This window comes from Castor canadensis, unplaced genomic scaffold (genome assembly GCF_047511655.1).
Source record: "Castor canadensis unplaced genomic scaffold, mCasCan1.hap1v2 HAP1_SCAFFOLD_88, whole genome shotgun sequence".
NCBI lineage: Eukaryota > Metazoa > Chordata > Mammalia > Rodentia > Castoridae > Castor > Castor canadensis.
Genome location: NW_027395334.1, coordinates 51,023 through 75,092, shown reverse-complemented (window position 1 = coordinate 75,092; position 24,070 = coordinate 51,023). Strand labels below are relative to the sequence as shown.

At 64.4% G+C, this 24,070-nt stretch overlaps 3 protein-coding genes and 1 non-coding gene across 4 annotated transcripts; all 4 read left to right on the top strand.

Annotated features, from left to right (window-relative positions):
* Window positions 1–3,222: 3,222 nt before the first annotated feature.
* Window positions 3,223–4,977, top strand: LOC109698333 (large ribosomal subunit protein eL20). The gene is made up of 5 exons (XM_020182469.2): window positions 3,223–3,321; window positions 3,968–4,147; window positions 4,257–4,386; window positions 4,621–4,730; window positions 4,849–4,977. Exons 1-5 carry the CDS (start codon window positions 3,304–3,306, stop codon window positions 4,939–4,941), a joined length of 531 nt encoding a protein of 176 aa, XP_020038058.1. The 5' UTR covers window positions 3,223–3,303; the 3' UTR covers window positions 4,942–4,977.
* Window positions 4,422–4,554, top strand: LOC141420292 (small nucleolar RNA SNORA68). The gene has a single exon (XR_012444915.1). It is a non-coding gene; the product is annotated as a small nucleolar RNA SNORA68 (small nucleolar RNA).
* A 2,996-nt stretch (window positions 4,978–7,973) lies between the features above and the next one.
* Window positions 7,974–15,456, top strand: Slc5a5 (solute carrier family 5 member 5). Its single transcript, XM_074064548.1, has 15 exons — window positions 7,974–8,520; window positions 8,948–9,013; window positions 9,459–9,510; window positions 9,620–9,687; window positions 10,029–10,183; window positions 10,379–10,519; window positions 10,602–10,731; window positions 11,129–11,217; window positions 11,570–11,682; window positions 11,767–11,837; window positions 12,008–12,094; window positions 12,693–12,886; window positions 13,379–13,503; window positions 13,716–13,831; window positions 14,370–15,456. The coding sequence occupies exons 1-15, from the start codon at window positions 8,176–8,178 to the stop codon at window positions 14,550–14,552; spliced, it is 1,935 nt and encodes a 644-aa protein (XP_073920649.1). The 5' UTR covers window positions 7,974–8,175; the 3' UTR covers window positions 14,553–15,456.
* A 4,435-nt stretch (window positions 15,457–19,891) lies between these two features.
* On the top strand, window positions 19,892–23,501 carry LOC109697602 (coiled-coil domain-containing protein 124). The gene is made up of 5 exons (XM_020181296.2): window positions 19,892–19,962; window positions 21,020–21,189; window positions 22,384–22,564; window positions 22,662–22,776; window positions 23,213–23,501. Exons 2-5 carry the CDS (start codon window positions 21,031–21,033, stop codon window positions 23,415–23,417), a joined length of 660 nt encoding a protein of 219 aa, XP_020036885.1. The 5' UTR covers window positions 19,892–19,962; window positions 21,020–21,030; the 3' UTR covers window positions 23,418–23,501.
* Window positions 23,502–24,070: the final 569 nt, after the last annotated feature.

Below are 24,070 nucleotides of genomic sequence, written 5' to 3'. Positions count from 1 at the left end.
ATGGATGGATGGGTGGATGGATGGGTGGATGGATGGATGGATGGGTGGATGGGTGGATGGATGGATGGATGGGTGGATGGATGGGTGGATGGGTGGGTGGTGGATGGGTGGATGGATGGGTGGATGGATGGGTGGATGGATGGATGGGTGGATGGATGAGTGGATGGGTGGATGGGTGGATGGATGCGTCGATGGGTGGATGGGTGGATGGATGGGTGGATGGACAGATGGATGGATGGGTGGGTGGACGGGTGGGTGGATGGGTGGGCGGGTGGGTGGGTGGACGGAGGGATGGGTGGATGGGTGGATGGGTGGATGGGTGGATGGATGGATGGATGGATGGATGGGTGGATGGATGGGTGGGTGGATGGGTGGATGGGTGGATTGTGGGTGGACAGGTGGGTGGGCAGGTGGTTGGGTTCTTTGTAGGCAGCCACAGGTAGATTTGTTTTCTGGAGGCACCCTGGCCGTGTGTGGTTTGGGACTTCTGAGGAGCTGGGTCGGGGGCAGAATCTTGCCCATCCCTGTGGGGCGCAGGTGCCCAGGGCTGACATAAACTCGGGTGCATTCCTCAGCAGGTCAGCACTGAGATTTCTGGGATCCCAGGTCTTGTGGGCAGGGTCCAGTTAGGATTAACACGGAAGGACTGAGAGGACAGGGTGGGTCCCTTGTGGCCTGGGGTCCTGGTTCCTGTCCAATGAGGTGAGTGTGCAGAACCAGCCTGTCAGGCCTGGATTCCTGTGGGCACTAGGAGGGGCTTCTACGTGGCCAGGTGTGTCAGGAGGAAGTTGGGGCCATGGCTATGCCTCTGGAAATGGCACAATGGAGCATTAAAAAAGAGGTAAAGCTTTAAACAAAGATAGGGGAACATTACGACCCACGGCCTTGTGCTTGTCCATCTGTCGGGTCACTGCCACCCAGTCCGCCAGATGGAAGGCCTGGCCTGAGGCCAGTGCTGGGCGTATTGGCCTTCTGCCTCCTCTACTTCCCTGTCCTTGTCCTCAACCTCCCTTGGACCTGCGCCTCCCCTCCCCCTGCTCCTCCCCTCCCCCTGCTCTTCCCCCTCCCCCTGCTCCTCCCCTCCCCCTGCTCTTCCCCTCCCCCTGCTCCTCCCCTCCCCCTGCTCCTCCCCTCCCCCTGCTCCTCCCCTCCCCCTGCTCTTCCCCCTCCCCCTGCTCTTCCCCCTCCCCTGCTCTTCCCCCTCCCCCTGCTCTTCCCCCTCCCCCTGCTCTTCCCCCTCCCCTGCTCTTCCCCCTCCCCCTGCTCTTCCCCCTCCCCCTGCTCTTCCCCCTCCCCTGCTCTTCCCCCTCCCCCTGCTCTTCCCCCTCCCCCTGCTCTTCCCCCTCCCCCTGCTTTTCCCCCTCCCCCTGCTCCTCCCCTCCCCCTGCTCTTCCCCCTCCCCCTGCTCTTCCCCCTCCCCTGCTCTTCCCCCTCCCCCTGCTCCTCCCCTCCCCCTGCTCTTCCCCTCCCCCTGCTCTTCCCCCTCCCCCTGCTCCTCCCCTCCCCCTGCTCCTCCCCTCCCCCTGCTCTTCCCCCTCCCCCTGCTTTTCCCCCTCCCCCTGCTCCTCCCCTCCCCCTGCTCTTCCCCCTCCCCCTGCTCTTCCCCCTCCCCCTGCTCCTCCCCTCCCCCTGCTCCTCCCCTCCCCCTGCTCTTCCCCCTCCCCCCTCCTCCTAGCCTGTGCGCCCCACTTCCTTTCCCACACCTCGTCCCCTTTCCAGTCCTCTCAAGATCCGATTTGCGCCCCAGGCCCCGTCATGAGTTTTGTAGGATCTGCTTCCCACAACTTGGGGAAACTGAGGCACGGAGTTCAAGACTGTATGAGACGTAGGGCCTTGGGTTATCCATTTCCAAACACTCCTGTGATATGTAAATCTCACAAAGACCCCGTAAGCCGGGGACTGCGGCTGGTGTCTTGGCACGGATGGGGAAACTGAGGCCCGGTGGCGGAGATGCGCGGGCAGAAGCGAAGGCGGCGTCTCGCGCCCCCTGGTGGACGCGCGCGGCAGCGGCCGGGAGCGCTGGTGCAGCAAAGCTGGCCCGGCAGGGAACAGGCGAAGAATTTCAATAGTTTTTGTGTGCGTGTTGTGACCGGGGTTTGAACTCAGGTCCCACACCTGCAGCTCATTTTGTTCTGGTCATTTTTGGAAATGGAGTGGGGGATGGGGGAACGGTCTCGAGCTGGCCTCGAACCTCGATCCTCGATCCTCGAAGTCGAGTGTGAAGCCCGGGCTTCAGGAGACTTTTCTGCAAAGAAGCAAAGTCTTGGTTTCCGCATGGGTTTTCACTGCCCTCCATGGCTCCCCAGGGAAGACCCTTTAATCACCGATCAGTACGCGAGAAGCTGTGCACAACATTAAGAAGCAGAGCGATGCCTGCGTAGAGAGAGAGAGGAACAGACAGACGGACACGCACATCACAGCCGTTGGGACTTGAAGTCCCATGCGTGCTGCCCCTTGCTGGCGGGTGCAGAAGGATGCAGGCCCAAAGACCCACGCAGGCTTCCTTGTGATGCCCTCAAAATGGACAAAGCGCCGGGGAAACTAAAATGCAGAAGGACCTTCACCAAGCCATGCTAATTGAAGGAAGCCAGAAGGACGCAGCGGGCGCATAATGCTTGATGACGTCACAAGTCGCAAGGTGCGCGATGACGTCATAGGATGAACGATGACGTCACGACGAACCCCAACCCAGGGTCTGCAAGAACTCCAGCCCAGCGCTGTGAATCCCAAAGACGGTGCATCAAAAACCCACCCCAATGGCAGTGCAGCGCTTATGCAATGCTCGTGGCTAAGGATCTCTAGGATAAAAAAGTTTGCATTCCCATTTTATGTACCATAAGTCCCAGGTTGTTGGCTCGATATCTGCGTCGTTCAGCCCGAGGCAAGAAAAATAGTAATACAAATTATGTAAAAGAAAAAAAAATACACCGTGAAAAGTCTAAGTTCGAACACTTAGCATCCCCAGGAAGAACACGTGAACCAACGCAGGAGAGCCTCAAGTTCCTACAACTCCCAGCGTGCCTCGTGCGGCGCCGTCGCTCCATTACGGAAGTAGACGGAACACGGAGAGCTCGCCGCACTCCCTTCTGGGAGATGTAGGTTTACTATCAAGAGAGGTAGGGCTGTGAGTGGTAGGCGGATCCACAGCCAATAACGAAGTCACCTTTTTTGAGCGCTGCTCTCGAGAGCCAATAAGGGCGTGGTATCTAGAGGGCGGGACTTCCGGCAAGGAACTCGTGGTGAGCGACTGCGTGGAAAGAGCTACTTCCTTTTGTGGGTGGCGGCGAACGCGGAGACAGCACCATGAAGGCCTCCGGCACAGTAAGACGCGCGCGGCGAGGCTGGGAGACGAGGGACGCGGCTTGAGCCGCCTCGTGGGGCCCGGCGAGGCGGCGTGGACCGGGTGGGAGCTGTGGGCGATGCGGTCCGCGCCCCCCTGCCCCATGAGCTGCCGGCTCGCTGCGGCCAATATGGCGGCCATGGCGGGGGCCGCGTGGGGCGGCGGGTGCGGGGCCGGAGGATGGATGGTCGGGAGTGCAGTCGGGGGAGAAGAGAGAGGCGCTGTGACTCAGTTTCCCTGAATGTAAAGCGGGGATAGTGGTCGTTTGTGTCTTGGTCCGGCGGGAGGAGGAGAGGGGGGGGTGACGAAGTCGGGGTGCGGAGTTGAACCCGTGGGTGCTTGGATTGCAAAATTGAGGGGGGCAGGTGGGGGAGCATCCGGAGCTTTTAAGGAATTTGTAAAAAAAAGTGAAAACAGGCGGGCGGGCCGTATGCGGTTCCCAGCCTCAGTTTCTCTCCCTCCCCTCCCCCCCGCGCCTCCTGGGGCGTGGGGTCAGAGGTCAAGCGGGGGGTGGGGGGCACCCCGTCTTGCCCCTTGGGACCCGGATGGTGGCGGAAATGGGGAAGCGCGGCTCAGATCCCCGAGTCCGTCTGTCCCGTCTGTCCGTCCGTCCGTCCGTCCCCCCAGCTCCGGGAGTACAAGGTCGTGGGGCGCTGCCTGCCGACCCCCAAGTGCCACGCGCCGCCGCTGTACCGCATGCGCATCTTCGCGCCCAACCACGTCGTCGCCAAGTCGCGATTCTGGTACTTCGTGTCGCAGCTGAAGAAGATGAAGAAGTCCTCGGGGGAGATCGTGTACTGCGGGCAGGTGCGGGCAGAGTGCGACCCCCGGGCGGGGTCACTGTCACTGTCCCCCCCCCAGTACCACCCCCATCACTGTCGCCTCACTGTCACCTCCATCGCCGCCCGGCCCGCAGGTGTTCGAGAAGTCCCCGCTGCGCGTGAAGAACTTCGGCGTGTGGCTGCGCTACGACTCCCGCAGCGGCACGCACAACATGTACCGCGAGTACCGCGACCTGACCACGGCGGGCGCCGTCACGCAGTGCTGTGAGCGCCCGGGCCCTGCGCGCGGCCCTGACCCCGCCGCGCCCCAACCCAAAAGCCGCTGCTTGCGGTAGCAGGGGTTTCAGCGATGGCGCGCACAGCAAGGGGGCCTCGTCGCCTTTGGGGGGCTGCGGCCGTGCCCCTCAAAGTGAATGTGGAGGTTCTACAACCTTGCGTCCCCGGGGGCTGGGGTGGCCGCCATTGTCTGCCCAGCTTGACGCTGTCCTCTCTCCGCAGACCGCGACATGGGCGCCCGGCACCGCGCCCGCGCGCACTCCATCCAGATCATGAAGGTGGAGGAGATCGCGGCCAGCAAGTGTCGCCGGCCGGCCGTGAAGCAGTTCCACGTGAGCGCCCGGGGCGGGGTGGGGGCGCTGACGCAGGAGCCCCGGGGGGCGGCCATGCCTGGGTGGCCTGGAGGACTGTGGAGAGGCCTCTGTCCCTCACCCCCTGCTCTGCTCACAGGACTCCAAGATCAAGTTCCCGCTGCCCCACCGCGTCCTGCGGCGCCAGCACAAGCCCCGCTTCACCACCAAGAGGCCCAACACCTTCTTCTAGACGCGGCCCCGTCGCCCCAATAAACCTAGGGACCCACTTCCGGCTCCCTTGTGTACTTTCCCGGTTCCCGCGCGGCACCCAGGGCACCCATGGCCGCAGGTCACCTCCCGCCCAAGAGCCTCCCTGCAAACAAAAGGCGCTCCACCTGGCCAGGGGCCCAAACCCTTGTTAGCCAGGCCTTGGCCGCAGCCTGTGCTCCCGTGTGTGCTCTGCTGCCGCGCAGGGGCCTCGAGCCCCACCCCCCTGCGTCTCTCTCAGGCCTGAGGGTCCCCTCCTGGGGAATTCTAGGCTAATGTCACCCGGTTCTGCCTGTTGGGAGAGGAACAGGGACTCTGGTCCTGGTCCTGGGCTGCCGCGCACTCTGAATTACCAGTGCTGGGAAGTGACCTCTAGGTCCCTCCTTGGTGTCTCAAACAGCCCTGGGGGGCCGGGAGTGCCCAGGTCAATGCACGGTTGGGGAATGCCCTCCTCCTGTGGGAGAGGCAGGCTGGGGACACGAGCCCAGGCTGGTGCAAAGCCACAGGCCAGGCTGGGTGTTGTCCCAAGTCCTGTGCACCTATCCTCTGCTGCTGCTCAGCACTGGGGTTGGACCGAGGTCCACAGGATTTTGAGGCATGGCCCCTTGCAGTTTCGGGATCCCAACTATAGGCTGGAGTCATCGTCACCCAGTTGTGCTGGGTTTTGCCATGGGCGCAGTCTTAGGTGAGGTTCGTCCTCCCATCAGCTTTGGATGACAACAGTCCTCACTGGGGCACAATGTCACTTCTGGGATTGGGAGGGCTGGGTGGGCATTTGTGCTGGACTCAGCTAGCTGCTGGCTGTCCCACTTGGTCCAAGTCTGTAATGCAAGCTGCTTAGACATGTGAGTCCAGGTGGTGACAATCCCTGAAAAATGAAAGGGCCACAGCTGCCACCCAGGAAAGAAAGTTTCCCAGCCTCCCCCCAGTGGCCGTGTGCTCCTGGCATCAGTAACCCGTGCCATCTGGGGGGAGAGGGTGTCCAGCAGCCACCTTGGCTCCCTGAAGCTGTACGTACTAGAACCAGGAAGCGGAAGGTGTTTAGGTGCTTCACCTTGAGTGGCTCCCACCTTAGCTGCAGTGCTGGCCATGGAGGACTTGGGCTCCTGGGGACAGTCCCCTCTGGGGTGAGGCTGGATGGGGAGAAGTCCAAAGCCTCCTGCCAGGATGACACAGCAGGAGGGCAGGTTTTCTCCACCTAGGCCTGGAGCACCTGGGCTGGTTCTCAGCCCAGCCTCACCCACCACCCTCCCTCCCTCCCTTGTCCACTGCCCGAGATCCCTGCACCATCGCACCTGGCCTGTCCCCCTGTCCTGTCCAGCTGTACGTCCTGATGTCCACCAGAGTTTTCTCCCAGCCCCAACTTTGGGTGGGGTTGTGTGTTAATTCTGGTGGGGGGTCTGGAGCCTGGTCCTCACAGGAGGGAGGGCAACAAGGACATGGGCTGGACACAAGACCCCTTCACAGCCTGGGGTCAGTGCAGCCCTGGGGCCGAGACTGCTGAGCGGCCAGCGCCCGCCAGGCTGCCGGGAAGCCCGTGATGAGTGGCGTTGGCGGTGCCAGCACAGCCCGCTCCATCTTCACTTCTGCACCCCAGGCAACTCAAATCCTGGGGCTGCCGGCCTCTCCTACTCCTGGCCTCTGAAGTTCCTGCCCCACCTGGCCGCTCCTTCCCTGCCCCAGAGCCGTTGCCGGGTCCCCAATGCCTCTGAGTGAACTGGGGTCTCGCTGCCTCCCGCCCCGGTGCCTTTGCACCAGCGCTGTCCCCCGGGTCCCGAGCGCCCTCCCCGCGCAGCCCATCTGTGCCTGCAGATGGCCCGTCACCCCGCGCAGGTCCCCTCCCAGGGTCCTCACATGAAGTCCCCGCACACACCAGCCGTGTGCGCGTCTCACCGCGTGCTCAGCCCCTGGCACGGGGCCCTGTATACAGCAGGCGCCCGGGGTTGCATGTCTCAGCCAGGAGCCTCCCGGCGCCACCACTTCCCAGAAACGACGGCTGCTTTGCATGCATTTGCATGGCCGTCCTGGACGGGAGCCCGCAGCCCGGGTGGAAGCAGGGGATCGCGCGCGTCCGGCCCACCGCGCACCCTGGCACCGGCTTGGCGACCAGGCCAGGGGCAGCAGGTGTCCATGTAGCCACACGAGGGGATCCGGACCCCGCCGGCAGGCGCGTGTCGGCCACCAGGGGGCTGCAGACGCCGGGAAGACGAGCACCAGGCTCAGGTCCCTCCGACAGCCCAGCTTCACCCAAAGCAGAGACCAACGTCCCCAGCGCAGGATCCCACGGGTTCGCAGCCGTGGACAACAGCCCCTGGTCAGGCCGGACTCCCGCCTCTGTAGCCAGAGGAGCCCAGCAGAGGACATTGCGCCTGATGGAGGCCCCTGTGGTTCCAGCCCAAAGACCCAGGTCCAATTTGTACTTCGTTTTTTCTGGCGGCACTGGGACTTGAACTGAGAGCCTCACACTTGCCAGGCAGGTGCTCTGCCGCTTGAGCCACTCTGCGTGAGCTACTGGCGCCCGACTCCCCATTTACAGATGGGGAAACTGAGTCCCTCAGAGAAGCCAAGAATCCCCCAGCATGAGGGACGTCGGCTGAGAACTTGTGCCAACCAGAGCAGCCAGGGTCGGGGTCTGCTGGTGCCCCTGGCTGTGTGGGGTGGGGACGGACAAGGGGAGCAGGTCCAGGTCCAGACTCAAACTGGGCATCCCGAAACCCCGAAAGTGACCCCCAGTCCTGTGAGCGTCCACGCAACAGCAGGGTTTGCGAGGGAACGTGACGGACCCTCTCTGGACCTTAGCTGTGACACAGACCCTGCTCAGGGACCTGGCTGCAGGGATGGGACAGGGGTGGGGACAAGCCGGGGAGGTCCCTCCCCCTGGCCCTCGCTCTGCCCCCGCCCGCAGCCGCCCATGTGCCTTCCCCGCCTCCAGCCCCAGGGCTGAAAGGGTGCGGGTCGTGTCGTGTCGTGTCACCTCCCAGTCTGGGGGTGGAGCCGCACTGACCCGATCCCGAACCCCATAAATGGCGCAGGACACCACGGAAAGCTCCCCTAGGAACCTGGCTACGACCTCCCACCGGGCGTGCTGGACACACGCGGGTGGGGCGGTGGGGGACTGTTCAGGGACGCAGGTGGACAGACAGACCAGACAGACAGACGGGCCGCCGGGCGCGGCACTAAGTCTCCCGGCCCGCTCTCCGGAGGGTCCCCGGGGGCCATGGGGACAGCGGCGGCCACGTTCGCCGCGTGGGACTACGGCGTGTTCGCGCTCATGCTGCTCGTGTCCACGGGCATCGGGCTGGGGGTCGGGCTGGCCGGCGGCGGGCAGCGCAGCGCCGACGACTTCTTCACCGGGGGGCGGCAGCTGGCGGCCCTGCCCGTCGGGCTGTCCCTGTCGGCCAGCTTCATGTCGGCCGTGCAGGTGCTGGGGGTCCCCGCCGAGGCCCATCGCTATGGCCTCAAGTTCCTGTGGATGTGCCTGGGCCAGGTGCTCAACTCGCTGCTGACCGCCGCGCTCTTCCTGCCCGTCTTCTACCGCCTGGGCCTCACGAGCACCTACCAGGTAGCGGCCATGGCCCGCGGCCAGCGGGGTCCTTCTGGGAAGAGGCCCCGGGCCGGCCGGGAAGGAGGAAGAGCTCCGGTCCCCGCCCCCGGTCCTCCCCCTGGCGCAGGGGGACAGGCGTGCACCTGTCCCCGCATGCCCACCACCTGCGGGGCTGCCTCTGGGTGTGGTCAGCCTGGCCCGCCCTGACCCCCAGCCCCCCAGGGGGACTTTCCCAACAGTCCAGGTGATCTGGACTCTATCTCCCTCCAAGGCACGGGACGCCGATTAGCATCGCGGCTCCAGTATGTAGGAGGCGCCCACAGCACGGCCACCGCTGACCCTCCCCGGGGCTCCTGGGCACGCGGGTGGGGGAGGGGCGCCAAGAGCCAAACCCAGGGGTCACTTGCGCAGGTGACCCCCCCCAGCTCGCTGCCCTTCCTTGTAGTATCTGGAGCTGCGCTTCAGCCGAGCTGTGCGGCTCTGCGGGACCGTGCAGTACCTGGTGGCCACCGTGAGTGACCTCTGCCCCGCCCTCACCCAGCGGCACCCGCCCTCGCTCTCGCTGGCCACGCCCCATCCGCCTAGCCCCGCCCACCCACGCTAGCAGCGTCCTCGCCCCGACCACGCCCTCACTCCGCAGCCCCGCCCCTATCCTGGCTAGCCCCGCCCTCCTATGCCTAGCCCCGCCCACCCGCTGCCTCTGCTTGAAAACTTGCCGACCCCACCCTCACTCTCGTTGACCACGCCTTCATCTGTGTGGCCCGCCCCATCGTCCTGACCACGCCCTCCCCATCTAGCCCCGCCCCAATCCTGCCTAGCCACGCCCCCATCCCCATCCTGACTTAGCCTCATCCACTCAGCACAGCTCTTATCCTGCACGGCCCCGCCCCCTGCGCCGCTAGCCCCGCCCCTGACCTGTCTGTCTCGCTCGCCCCGCCCCCGCCCCCTCCCCTCAGGTGCTCTACACCGGCATCGTCATCTACGCACCTGCGCTCATCCTGAACCAAGGTGTGACCGCGGGACGCGGGGCGGGGTCCACAGGACGCGTGGACACGGGGGCCGGGGTCTGCACCCGCCTCGCCTCGCCGCCTAAGCGGGGACGGGGGTCGTTTTGCAGTGACCGGGCTGGACATCTGGGCGTCGCTGCTGTCCACCGGCGTCATCTGCACCATCTACACGACTGTGGTGAGTGGCCCCGTGACCCCACCCCGCGCGGGGGCTCCACGCCCCCCGACCCGAGTCCCTTGTGAGGAAAGCGTCCCCCTTCTGCAGCCCCAGCTGGGCCTCAGTTTCCCCTTGCCTACGATGCAAGGCTACTGCAGAGTCTAGGGGAAGGCCAGGTCAGGCATGGCTGCTTCCTGGGGCCCCATGCCCTCCCCATTCTTAACCCGTTGCACCGACGGGGGATCTGAGCCAGGGGCCAGCCAGGGTCATCAAGGGCCAGGCCTCCTCCTCCCCGCTCCATCCTGACTCAGAGGCCCATCTGTCCCCCCAGCTGACCCCCCACGCTCCACTCCGACCCGCAGGGCGGCATGAAGGCGGTGGTGTGGACGGACGTGTTCCAGGTCGCGGTCATGCTGAGTGGCTTCTGGGTGATTCTGGCCCGCGGTACCGTGCTCATGGGCGGGCCCTGGCGAGTGTTCCAGCTGGCCCAGAACCACTCTCGGATCAACCTGATGGAGTGAGCGGGGCGTCCAGGGGATGTGGCAGAAAACAAAAAGAATTTCCAGTCTGGCAAACTCCTGCTCATGCTTCAAAACCCAGTCCAAATGTTCCCTTAAAGACTCACAAGAGGCAGATGGCCAAGGTGGGGGACCGAGGAGGCGTGAAGTCCCTGTGACACCCCACGCGGCTGACTCGTGGTGTCCTCACGCAGCTTCGACCCGGATCCTCGCAGCCGGTACACCTTCTGGACTTTCGTGGTGGGGGGCACACTGGTGTGGCTGTCCATGTATGGGGTGAACCAGGCCCAGGTGCAGCGCTATGTGGCTTGCCAGACGGAGAACAAGGCCAAGCTGTGAGTACCGGGGGCGGGGGGACACACGGAGGCCTCTGTCCCCAGTCCTGTCCCCAACTGAGGCCAGCCATCGCTCCCCCAGGGCCCTGCTCATCAACCAGCTGGGGCTGATTCTGATCGTGACCAGTGCTGCCTGCTGTGGAATTGTCATGTTTGTGTTCTACAGCGACTGTGACCCGCTCCTCACCGGTCGCATCTCTGCCCCAGACCAGGTCGGTCCCCTCCTTCCCGCCCCTGGCCGTGTCCCCAACCCCCTCTGCCCTCCCAGGTCTGGGAATTAAGGCTGGTAAAATATGAGTGGTCTGTGCCAAGGTCTTGGGGCAGGAGACTCAGAGTGGAGTGGGGACAGTGACAGTCTGGGAGGCAATGGGGGCCATCCTGGGCACTCATTTCTATAAATGACCACATCGTGGGACCCTGCCTCACTGGAATTCCCAGGCTCAGTGACAAGCCCCGTGTTCACGTAGTCAGTCAACAAACACACACTCAGTGTCCTGTGGGAACCCTGTTTGTCCTGTCCTGTGCTCAGGGGAATGGGCAGGGCAGGGCAGACAGAAGCCCCTGTCCCCGCGGTGTTGTGATCTGGACAGTGACCCCGGTCCCCCACAGTACATGCCCCTCCTGGTGTTGGACATCTTCGAGGACCTGCCTGGAGTCCCCGGGCTCTTCCTGGCCTGTGCGTACAGTGGCACCCTCAGGTGAGCACCTGGGTCCACCTTGTCCCTGCTGGCTGCATCTGTGGGGGACGGGAGGCCACCATTCATGTCCAGTGGCCAGCTGTGGCCGAGTGCAGGAACTGAGCACAGGGACCGCAGTCCCAGGGCCAGCGTGTCTTCCTCTTCCTGTCCTCCTGCCATGATGGCGTCCCACGTGTCGCTAGAAGGGGTCCTGGGTGTCCGTGGTCACCGTGGGAGGGTGTCAGGTGGACAGGGTGGGCACGGGGACCTCGGAGAGCCCAGCTCCGTGCGTCTGTGCAGCTGGGCTGGGTAAGATGGGTGTGGATGGTGGCGAAGTCGGGATCCAAGTGGGCCGTCCACCTCGTGTCCCCAGCACGGCGTCCACCAGCATCAACGCCATGGCGGCGGTCACCGTGGAAGACCTCATCAAGCCACGGCTGCCCGGCCTGGCGCCACGAAAGCTCGTGGTCATCTCCAAGGGGCTCTGTGAGTTTGGGGTGGGGGTCCCGGGGCGGAGGGGGTTGGCCGGGGTGACCTGTGGCGCTGACCACGCTGTCCCCGCCGTCACAGCGCTCATCTACGGCTCGGCCTGTCTCACGGTGGCCGCTCTGTCCTCACTGTTGGGGGGCGGCGTCCTACAGGTCAGTCCTCATCCGTGCACCCCAAGTCACCGATGTCGGGCTGGCCAGCCTGCCAGGGGACAGCGGGGGAGGTGAGGGAGGTGGACCCCGACTGTAGGAGAAAGTCTGTGCATCTCGGTGAGCTGAGCCCCGGAGAGGGGGCGCCGCCCTCAGACCCCCGTGTCCGGCAGGGCTCCTTCACGGTCATGGGCGTCATCAGCGGGCCTCTGCTCGGAGCCTTCACGCTGGGCATCCTGCTGCCCGCATGCAACACGCCGGTGAGGGGGCGGGGCCGGGAGGTGGGCGTGGCTAACAGGGGCGGGGCAGGGAGGGCGAGGATGTGGTTGGCTGGTGGGCGAGTACTGGGCGGGGCGGGCGAGACGGCGTGGGCGTGGCTTGGGCTTGATGGAAGTGGTGGGCGGGGTGAGGGCGGGCCCGGGAGATGTGAGGGGTGTGGCTAACAGGTGGGCGTGTCATGGAGGGCGGGGTGTGGTTGGTTGGTGGGCAGGACAAATGGCGTGGCAAGGAGGCGTGAGGGGCGGGACTCGTCGTGGGCGTGGCCAGGGCGTGTGAGGGTGTGGTTGCGCAGTGGAGCGACAGGTGACAGGGAAAAGATGGGCGTGGTTAGTGGGATTGACAAGGGTGTGACAGGGAAGGTGAGGGTGTGGTTGGTCGGTGGGTGGGGCGATAGCTGAGATAAGGAAGATGCTGGGCGTGGTCAGCTGGTGGGAGGAGCGAGAGGCGAGGAGATAGCTGATAGGATGAGGCAGGACAAGGGGCGGGACAATGACTGGGCCAGGGCGAGTGAGGAGTGGAGGTGGGGGACAGGGGGCGGGGCAGGTCACAAGCCCCGCCCCTCGATGGCCCCGCCCCCAGGGCGTGCTCTCCGGGCTGGGCGCCGGCCTGGCGCTCTCGCTATGGGTGGCCTTGGGCGCCACGCTGTACCCGCCCAGCGCGAAGAGCATGGGGGTCCTGCCCACCTCGGCGGCCAGCTGCCCTGCTCCCTCTGCCAACGCCTCTGTCCTGCTGGACCCGCTCCTCGCCACCAATGCCTCAGCCGGTCCCCCCAGGTAAGTGGCTGGACTGGGGCTGCGCAGGGGCGTGGAGCACGTGCAAAGGTCCTGAGGCTGCGGGCAGCGCCGTGCCCTCCACCTGGGGACCTGGGTGGCGTCCCCTGGTCGTTTCCTCTACGTGGCATGTGGCATAGGTGGCTTTCTGTGTCTCTGCGTGTTTTCGAGGGTCACACGATCGCAGTATTTATCAGTTATTCTGCCTCATTCTTTTTCATGCCCGAGTAGTATTCCACTGGCCCCTCATTTTCCTCTCCCTTGCTCAGTGGATGAACATTTGGGGTGCTTCTGGCTTTGGCTAGTCTGGATGCCAGACCCTCACTGGATGTGTGGTTCGGTCAGTGGAAGGTGGTGGACAGTGGCGGCCACGCCAGGGCGGCTGGCTACTGCACACGTCCAAGCACAGCAATGGAGACGCCCCGAGAGGGGACAGATGGAAGGAAGTGGGGGTGCAGACGGAGGCTCACGCCCGCCTGTCCCCCACCCCCCCAGCTCAGAAGTGGACCCCGGCTGGCCAGTCTTAGCCGACAGCTTCTACGCCATCTCCTATCTGTACTACGGGGCACTGGGCACAGTGACCACCATGCTGTGCGGGGCGCTGGTCAGCTACCTGACGGGTGAGTGGCCTAAAGGAGGGGTGTCCATCATGCTGACCGGAGGGGGGTGTGGTCTTCCCGGCCAGCCACAGGGAGGCACAGCAGGTGCAAAGGTCCTGGGGCCGCCCAGGTAGGGGCTTTGGCTCCGCGCACAGATGAGGAAACTGAGGCTCAGGGACATGGGGGGGTCCCTGTCACCAAAGCCCCCCCATCTTTTCTCCCCCACTCCTCAGGCCCCACCAAACGCAGCGCCATCGGCCCCGGGCTGCTCTGGTGGGACCTGGACAGACAGACGGCGTCCGTGGCCCCCAAGGAGGACATGGCCGGCCTGGGTGACAGCTTGGTGAAGGTCGGTCTGCTGGTCATGTCCAGGGAGGGGGGCGCGATGGCGTGGACAGGCTCGGATGGGAGCGAGGCAGGCCAGCCATCGTCCTGGCCCTCCCTTGGGGCCAGCCGAGTTTGTCCTGGCCGCACTGTGACCTCGATCGCTTCCTGTCTGTGACCCCGGGCAGTGGGGGGGGGGGGACACACAGCTGGCCTGACCTTAAGACAAAACGAATGGACCGAGCTTAGGGGCAAATCTTACGTAAGGGACAGCAGGGACTGTGGCCAAAGCCCGGCCCAGATTCAAGAACGATGGGGGGACAGAGGTGGTGAACCCCAGTTCTGGCTGGAGCCGGTGACAGCCGTTGACAGCTGAGATCATAAAGCGGGGGGCTGGCCGATGGAGGACAGGGCAGGGCAGGGGTCTGGCCCGAGTGTCCCTGCAGCCGCTCTGGGGGACAGGTCTGTTTTCCTGGACAGAAGGAGGCCGAGGCAGAAAGAGAACGAAATATTACGCAACCCTGCACAGAACCTCAGTGCGTCTTTCCTCCTTTGCCCCCCAGAGCCCTGAAGAAATCCCTCGTGCGTCCAAGAAGCCCCCGGGCTTCCAGCCCGCAGACGAGGAGCAGCTGCTGGTCCCCGGGCGGGAGGGACAGGGCGGCCACCCCTGGACCCTGAGCCGTGGACCTGACGGTGACCTTGGCCGTGACCTTGGCCGTAACCTCGACCAGGAGACAAACCTCTGAGCTCTGAGCGCAGGCCGGGGGCCCGGGTCCCAACCTGGGACAAGCAGCCAATCCCAGGCCGCGGGCCGCCAGCCTCAGACAGCGATTGGCTGGACGGACAGCATATGCAAATGAGCGTGGGGCCGCATAGGCCCCGCCCTCCAGGAAGTGACTCTCCTGCTGCCGCCCCCCCCCTTGGGTTTAGACGCTGCACCCCACCTGCGCCCCCAAAATGAGGCTGGCTTCCTCTCTGTGCCCAAGGGAAAGATGTCCCCAGCTGTCCCAGATCCCAGGACAAGATCCAAGGACAGAAAGGACCCCAGCCTTCCCCTGGTCTGCAGCCTGAGCCCTCTGCGGGCACAGAACCAGGCCCAGAGAGGGACAGCGACTCGGCCGAGGTCACACAGCCAAGCAACCATCGCCAAGAAAGAGCTGGAGGCCACCAGCCCTGCCTCCTTCGCTGTTTGTCCATTTACCTCCCCGGGTGGCCCAGAGTGTGTGTGTGGGGGGGAGAGTCACACCCACCTGCCGTGACCCCGTCACCCCCCAAGTCATAGCCCCCCACAGCTAACGGGAAAGAGGTTGTGTGTTGACTGACCCAGTGACCGTTGTCCTATAACAACAGGGGACGGGGTGGGGTGGGAGTCAGTGGGGAGTGCTGAGTTCAACCCCAGCACCTCAAAAAATAAGTTTTACAAAGTGGGGGGGACAGAGAGGGAGCCCAGAGCCCGCGAAGAGGCCCCGGGGAGACGCGGGCGGAGGCCGAGCCGGGTGGAGGCTGATGCGTAGAGGTCTCTCTCTGCGACTCGCTCTTTTTCACTGCTGAGTAGTACTCCACCCCGTGGCTCATTCATCCACCGTGGGGGGGTGGACACCGGGGTTGGGGTCCAGCTTTTGCCTGTGGCGAATAAACCTGCCGAGGACACCGGTGTGCAGGTCTCTGTGTGGAAGAGGAGAGGGCGCTGTGCACGGTGGTCGGGATCCTCCCGAGGGGCTGGGATTACAGGTGTGAGGCACCGCGCTCGGCCGCCGCGGCCGTGTTGGAGATGGGGTCTCACGGCCTCATCCTCCACCTCGCGGCCTCCCAGGTGGACTTCTTTCACACGGGAACGAATGGTCATGTCCTTGTCCCCGATGGCCGGCCGGCGTCACCAGAGTCTCCTCTCCCACGCCCTGCACCAGGCCGCTTCCTCGTCCCCCATTTTTTAGAGAAAAACAAACAGAAAGGAAGTTTTCCGATGTTTGTGCGGCACGCAGGGCGGGCCGCCCTCGTGGTATTTCTTCCCTTTTCATCTCGTCGGGGGGACGCGGTCCCCTGCGGCCTCCGGGCCCAGCTGGACGCGGTCTGTGTTGTCCTCAGCTCTCTCCCCTGCGGGGCTGCTGTCCCTCAGACCCTGGTGGCCTCGCTGCAGATGCCCCTCCCCCTGCCAGGCGTCTTTGTCCCCCTCGCTGTCCCCCAAAGCCAGGCTGGACCCCCCCCCCGTCCCCCTGCTGATGCTGGAATCCAACATGAAGCCAAGAACGAGGCTTTAAATTCCAGAGACTTGTCACCCGGTGGACGCCAGGCCGGGTCAGGCCGGGTCAGGCCGGGTGGGAAGCAGGTGACCGGCACCTGTGGGGCTCCACCGTGGGTGGGGTGGTGGACATCAGGCTCGGCTGGCTCCAGGTGCAGCTGAGTCTCTCGACCCCACAGCCGCCCCTCAAGCTGGGGTGCCTCCCCCCCGGTCACCCTCTCTGTGCAAGGTGGGGACTTAGCGGTGGCTCGGTCACCCCGGCAACGCCAATCCCCAGGCCATGTCACGGTCCGACTTCTAGAAACCCAGAGGCCGGGTACAGCTATTTGTCCGAGGGTGGCCTCGCACCGCGATCCTCCCCATCTCAGCCTCCCGAGTGGCTGGGATTACAGGGGTGAGTGCCGGCGCCCTGCTGCAATTTTGTTCCTGAACTTCGCCGACTCACTGACATTTGTCACCACCGTGCTGTGTGACCCCCCCCACCTCTGTCTGCTTCCAGAAGCTTCCGGTCCCCCAAAGAAAGAGGCCCCGTCAGCCGTTCCTCTGGGGATGGCTACAGGTGACCGGTCAGGGGGTCCCTCGTGTAGTGTCCCCAGAGGCCCACGGTGGTGGTGGCCTGAGTCACCCGTGGGCCTCTGGTTTCCAGGGCAAATGTTTGAGTCCAGCACCGCCCTGGGCCTCCGAGCAAGGGGACAGCGGGCAGGCTGGGCGGGGGCCGAGGTTCCCCAGTGTCCCCTTTGGGGACACAAAAGCCAGCGGGGTGGGGGTGGGGGACGGGACTGTTTGCAGTCGGGGCTGACCGCTCCTAATGGACGGCGGTGACCGCGATAGTGACAATCTCGGGGACCCTTTGCCTTCATCAAACAAGGGCCTGGTTGGGATCCCGGGGGAGGACGCCCAGCTCAGACACACCTGGCCCGGGGCAGCTGCCACCGCCGTCACCTCCCGACAGCCCTCCTTCTGTGACCTGGGGTCTCCTTGTGTGGCCTCGGTGTCGGGGACCAGGGCGCTCGGGAGCCATGGATGGTGTGGGAGCAGAGAGGGGAGGCAGGGAGGCCGGGTAGAGGCCAGAGGCCGGGGACTTTGGGGTCACAGGGGTGCTGGGCACGGGAGACAGGGAGGCTGGTGTCACTGTCACCAAGCAAGGCTTCAAAATGAAACCCAGCCCAGCCGGTGCCTCACGCCTGTAAATCCCAGCCACTCGGGAGGCTGAGATGGGGAGGATCGCGGTGCGAGGCCGGCCTGGACAAACGGTTACCCGGGACCCCCATCTCTAAAATAATCCGAGCAGAACGGACTGGAGGTGTGGTTCAAGCCGTAGAGCACCAGCCCTGAGTTCAAATCCCACAGATGCAGTGCGTGTGACAGGCAGAGATGGAAGGCCCCAAGCGTCCAGTGACGGGGGCACTGTCCCCGCGGTGGAGTAGTAGTCAACCCTGAAAAAGGAGGGCCGTGGTACAAAATCAATTCGTAATTAATTTATTTTTGGCTAGGCCAGCGCTCACCGACTGGCTCGTTTCCTCCCGTGACCTCGGGGCTGCCTGGGAGCTGCACTCGCTCCCGAAGCCCAGCGTGTGAGAAGGTGAGCTTCCTGAAAATGGTGCAGAAATTGGGGAAACCCTTGCAGTTTCCTCTGGGGACGGAAAAGTGACAATGTCCCCCGCCACCCCCCCGCGGGAACCCCGTGCGCTAATCGAGCTGGAGCCACGGCAAACATTGACACAAGATACGCCATGTTGGCTCTCGGAGTCGCCAAGCTTATCGCGGTGGCGGAGGTCACGCTGCGCACGGTGTGGGGACACGGACCCCTCCGCGGCCCGCCCCCCGCCCCGCCCCCGCAGCAGCGGGTCACGTTTAGTCACTCTACAACCACGCCCGTACCAGGGAGGGGCCGGTGACATCTGACCTGTCACCAGGCAGGAGGGCGAGGCCAGGTGCCACTCATACGGGTGGGGGGACAGAGACACAGGGATAGAAAGACAGAGACAGAGACAGAGGGACAGACAGACAAAGAGAGAGAGGGACAGAGGGACAGACAGAGACAGGACAGAGAGACAGTCACACACGCAGAGAGATGGGGACAGACAGAGGGACAGACAGACAGATGGACAGAGATAGAGAGACATAGACACAGAGAGACAGAGGGACAGACAGAGGGACAGAGAGAGACATTGACACAAAGAGACAGAGGGACTTACAGAGGGACAGACAGATGGACAGAGATAGAGAGACATAGAGAGACATTGACACAGAGAGACAGAGGGACAGACATAGAGAGACACTGACACAGAGAGACAGAGGGACTTACAGAGGGACAGACATAGAGAGACATTGACACAGAGAGACAGAGGGACAGACAGAGGGACAGACAGAGGGACAGACAGATGGACAGAGATAGAGAGACATTGACACAGAGAGACAGAGGGACAGACAGGGACAGAGAGATGGACAGAGATACAGTAACACAGAGAGAGATGGGGACAGACAGATGGAGACAGAGACAAACACAGAGGGACAGACAGACAGAGACAGACTCAGAGAGTCAGAGACAGAGAGACAGACAGACAGACACAGGGACACACACACAGAGAGACAGAGACATAGAGACAGGGACAGAGAGAGACAGAGACAGACAGATGCACAGACAGAGGGACAGAGAGACACAGAGACAGAGGACAGAGACAGAGACAGACAGAAACACAGAGGGACAGACAGACAGACACAGAGAGACACAGACAGAGACAGAGGGAGAGACAGACACACAGAGGGACAGAGACAGACAGACGGAAAGACAGAGAGAAGACAGAGAGACAGAGACAGACAGACAGACAGACAGGGACAGAGAGGCAGGACGCAGCCCCGGGTGGCCGTGTCCCCGTGCCTGTGTCCCTGGCTGAGCACGAGGCTCTGGAGAGCCCATCACGACGCAGATGGCGCAGGGTCCCGCGAGAGGCCGTGGGTTCAAATCCCAGCGGCGCTGCCCTCAGCCCCGGAGACGAGGGAGGGGATCCGGACTTAAACCCACGGGGCTCGGGAGCCCGGGAACGGTGTCACCGGATTTGCGACTGTCACAGAGCCCCGGGGTGACCTCCCAGGGGTGCGGCAGCCTCGGGGATGGTGCACTGGGAATGGCCAGGTCCTGAGTTCGAATCCTGACCCCGTCATTTTACCATTGAGACCACCGAGCTCATCAGTGCAGCATGGGACCCTGAATCAACCCTAAATGCCCAAAAATCCATCCGTTAGTCAATCAACCAATGCGTAGGAACAGAACAAATATTAAAAAAAAAAACAAACAAACATGAAGGAGATGAGGTCAACCATCCAGGAAGGACCAGCAGGGATGAGATCCAAATTCACATCCTGCCCTGTCTGTGCCTCAGTTTCTCCTTTGCACAGTAAAGAGGGGGTGTTTTCCACGCCCCCTTCTCTCCTGTGCCCGAGAGTCGTGAGTGGGACGCAAAGACCCCGCTAGGATTGCGACATAAAGTGATTGACAGGAGGTGGCCTAGGATTCCTGCAGGGAGCATATGGCACGGAGCTCGGGCGCCCCCTGGCGGCCGGGCAAGTGCTGGCGGTCGCCGTGGGACCCAAGTATGAAATCGCGGCCGCCATCTTTCATAAGGGCAACGGCCAACTTGGTAAAGGCAATGTCCTAGACCAGAGCTTCAATCCACCCGTCCTGGTTCCCCATGCTATGAACTGAGTAACAAGAATACACTTCTATAAATGATCCTTTTATAAAAACTAAAGAGAAATGATTGTTCACTTTGAATTGGATCAGAAGCCTGTAAGGTATTGCCTTTACCAAGATGGCGAAGGCGCTGTGCGTCATGAGCGTGCGCCGACGCATCCCAGTGCGCAGGCCCGCCGTGACGTCACGAAGGTGCGACGGGCCCGGCGGCCGGGGGAAGGAGGTAGGAGCTGCCGCGGCGCGGGCGGAGCCGAGTGCGGGGTGCGGGCGGCTGGTGGGGGGTGTTGCTCGTTCCGGGGTTCTCCCCACACCTTCCCCGAGGGCTGGACTTAGGGTACTGGAGTTGGGGTGCTTCCGGCGCGAAATCTGGACGGCGCCTCGGGGCTGTGCCGTTTCCCCGGGCCCGGAGCTCGAGGTCCTGGGAGGTGATCGCACTGGGTATCCATCCCGAGCCAGGTCCGACGGGAACATCCGGGTCCCCAGGTTGACATCCGGGTCCCCAGGTCGACATCCGGGTCCCCAGGGTTACACATAGCCGGACCCAGTGTTGGTATAGGCAGGCTTGGGGAAATAGCCAGGTGCAGGCGACAGCCATGTGCAGTGGTCCAGCCAGCTGTAGGGACAAAGCTGGGCACAGGTGACACACCTACCTCACCGTCCACTTGAAATGGGGTCAGGGTCGCGTGTCCAGCGGGGACACCCGGGGAGGCGGATCTCGTGATTACCCTGACCGACCAGTCTTCTGGCCGAGTTGCCCTGGTGGCCTAAAGTCGTCATGTGTCCTAATGTCCCTAGGTCAGGAGCACAGTCAGGAGGCACAGTGGGGGAGCCCGGCCCCCACTTTCATCTGTGGAATGGGGCGCCTGCTGTCCGTCTGTGCGGCCACTGGCCGATGTCCATTGTGACCCACACCAGCAGCTGCTTTCCTAGATTCAGGGACCCATTGAGGCCCACCGAGCCTGGGGTGAAGCCTGAGGAGGGGAAGTGGGAAAGGCCACCCAGGGGTCCCTCTCAGTGACTTGCAGGAGCCACCCTGGACGGATGTCCATTAGCAGATAGGACACGTGCCGTCCTGCAGAGGAGTATTACTCAGCCAGGAAAAGGAGCACAAACAGCACTGGTATTTCCTAGGCCGTGGTGGCAGCTTTAAAAGACAGCGCCGAGTGACAGAGCCAGAGACGAGGGCCACATGGCGTGTGATCCGGGGCAGGGATGATCAGGGGCTGGGAGAGGGGAAGGAGTTTTAGGGGACGAGAGCCACCCGCCCCGCTGTCCCGCAGCCTGCTGAGGGATGCCCAAGAAGTTCCAGGGCGAGAACACCAAGTCGGCAGCGGCCCGGGCGCGGCGGGCGGAGGCCAAGGCGGCGGCCGATGCCCGGAAGCAGAAGGAACTGGAAGATGCCTACTGGAGGGATGAGGACAAGCACGTCATGAGGAAGGAGCAGCGCAAGGTGGGCGTGGCCGCAGGGACCAATGAGAGGCGGGTGGGCGTGGCCCGGGGCGGGGGGGGGGGGGGGGTGTTGTCCATGGACTCAAGGGCGGGGCTGTGGGACGAGGCTATGATATGCATATGGGTAGGGGGAGAACCAATGAGACGTGATGTGGGCGTGGCTGTGGGGCGGGCTACTGAGACGTAGATGGGCGTGGCCTAGGGCGAGCGGGTAATGGAACTCGGGCGGGGCTGAGACCCGTGTGGGTGTGGCCAAGACTGACGCAGGTGGGCGGGGCCAAAGGTGGCCTTTGCATTTTTGCACCTTTGCACCTGGGGTCTTCGTCTGGGTTAGACGGATGCCCCTGCCAGGGAGCAGTTGTGTCCCCTGGGGCCTGGGGCTGTCGTAGTGAGGACAGGTGCCCATGGCTCCTGTGGGTGAGGCCTGGGACTGCGAGCCCACCGAGCAGTGCTGACCTGAGATGGGGCCCCTGGTGTCCTAGGTTCCCACTCCTGCTGACCCGCTCTGCCCAACAGGTGGCTCCCGTCCTCCTTTGCCAGCCACAGCGCTGGTGGCCGTGGTGCCAGAAGGTCCTGGGTAGGTGGACTTGTGTCTGTGGTTCCGGTGGCCCTGGAGCCCGCTGGACGTTGCTGTCCGCCTGCTTCCTCCTGGCTATTTGTTTTTTGGGGGGAGGCATCAAATGTTGCCACAGGGCAAATCCATTTCCGTCCCGCACTGATGTGCACAGGGCCGAGCACAGACCGTCCAGTGTGTGTCTCAGAAATACGGCCCAGGCCCGGGCCTCCCCAGCCTCCCAGGGCTGCGGTCACAGTGGGAGGTGAGCATGGCTGCCGACTGAAACCCCGGCCACGCTTGGAGGCCGCACCAGTGACCCCAGCACTCGGGACGCTGGGGCCGGAGGACAGCGAGTTCGAGCCGGGCCTGGGCTGCAGAGCCAGACGCGCGCCCCTAAAACCCGACTTCACGGAAACAGCGCTGATGGCCGCAGGTCCTCTGCAGTCCATGGAAGTGTCTGGGCCCGTCTGTTCTTCCCGCACCGAGAGGGAGGGCCGCCGATGAAGAGCTGGGCTTCACTGAGTGCGCGGCGCTGGCGCAGGGTCCTCGCACCTGCGCGGGGAGGGGTGGGGTGAGGGCTGGCGCGCGTGCAGCCCCGGGTGCTTGCGCGGTCGTGGTGCTGACCCGCGTGCCGCACAGGAGGAGAAGGAGAAGCGGCGCCTGGAGCAGCTGGAGCGCAGGAAGGAGGCGCAGCGGCTGCTGCAGGAGGAGGACTCCCGGCTCAAGGGCGGCAAGGCCCGCGGGGCGGCGCCCAGCAAAGTCACTCGCGCGCAGATCGAGGACACGCTGCGCCGCGAACACGCACCCCGCGAAGAGCCAGGTGTGGCCGTGGTTCCCCGAGGGGGGCGGCCGGGGTGCCGTGGGCTGCGTCCTGCGTGTCCCCTCACGCCCCCTCCCTCCCCGTGTCGCCTCTGCAGCCGAGAAAGCCAAGAGTCACCTGGAGGTGCCGCTGGAGGAGAATCTGAACCGACGCGCACCCGAGGACGGCAGCGTGGATGCTCGCACGATCGAGGACGCCATCGCAGCACTCGGGTGCGGGGGCGTGGCCTCCGGGGCGGAGCTAGGCCTGTGGGCGTGTCCTGGCCTCGGGGGCGGGGCTGACGCCTGGGGGCGGGGCTTTACCTCCGGGGCGTGTCAGGAGCCTCGGGGGGCGGGGCTGGCTCTGGGGGCGTGTCCGTGGTCTCGGGGGCGGGGCTGGCTCTGGGGGGCGTGTCCGTGGTCTCGGGGCAGGGCTGGCTCTGGGGGGCGTGTCCGTGGTCTCGGGGGCGGGGCTGGTCCTGGGGGCGTGTCCTGGTCTTGGGGCGGGGCTGGCTCTGGGGGCGTGTCCGTGGTCTCGGGGCGGGGCTGGCTTGGGGGCGTGTCCTGGTCTCGGGGGCGGGGCTGGCTCTGGGGGCGTGTCCGTGGTCTCGGGGACCAGCCCCGCTGCCCTGCCAGCAGCCCAGCCCTGAGGTCGCTGTGTCCCTCGCAGTGTGGCGGAGGAGGCGGACCGGCACCCCGAGCGGCGCATGCGCGCGGCCTTCACGGCCTTCGAGGAGGCGCAGCTGCCGCGGCTGAAGCAGGAGAACCCCAACATGCGGCTGTCGCAGCTGAAGCAGCTGCTGAAGAAGGAGTGGCTGCGGGCGCCCGAGAACCCCATGAACCAGCGGGCGCTGCCCTTCAACGCGCCCAAGTGACCGGCCGCGTCCACGTCCCTGTCCCCGTCCCGGTGCCCATCCCCTTCCCCATCCCCGCCAGCGCAATAAACGGGGCCCCGCGGAGACGCCGCGTGCGGTGTGCGTGCGTGACCCCGCGTGGGGGGGCGGTGACCTGTGACCTCCCCGGGGTCAGCTGGGACTCGAGGTCACCCAGCACGGGGAGGACGGCGGGATTCGAACTCAGATCCTGCTCCGAAGGACGGGGAGGGCGATGGCCGAGGGCCACGCCGCTGTGTCCTCTCCTGTGTCCACGCTGGCCTTGCCCGGGGTAGGGGACCCGCACACATGGTGGTCACATGAGCCAGTGCGCGATGAGCCTCGGCCTCGTTCCCGCCAGGAATTGAGATCACCCGCCATGGGGGACACTGAGGCATGAGGCGGGTCCACCCGCCCAGCTCCCGGCGCACCTCTTGTCCTCCGGTCCTCCTGCATTAGGGGCTCGGCCTGCCGAAACATGCAGCCCGCCACCCCCAGACACCCCGAGAGCTCAGACCTGGGCCCCGCCCACAGGCAGCCAGGTGGACCGCCGAGGGCTTTGAGGGATGAGTAGGAGTTCCCCAGCCGGGTACGGACGGAAAGGCCGGCAGTCCCGGCTCTCCCTGTTCGGGTAGGGTGCCATTAATCACTGGGCG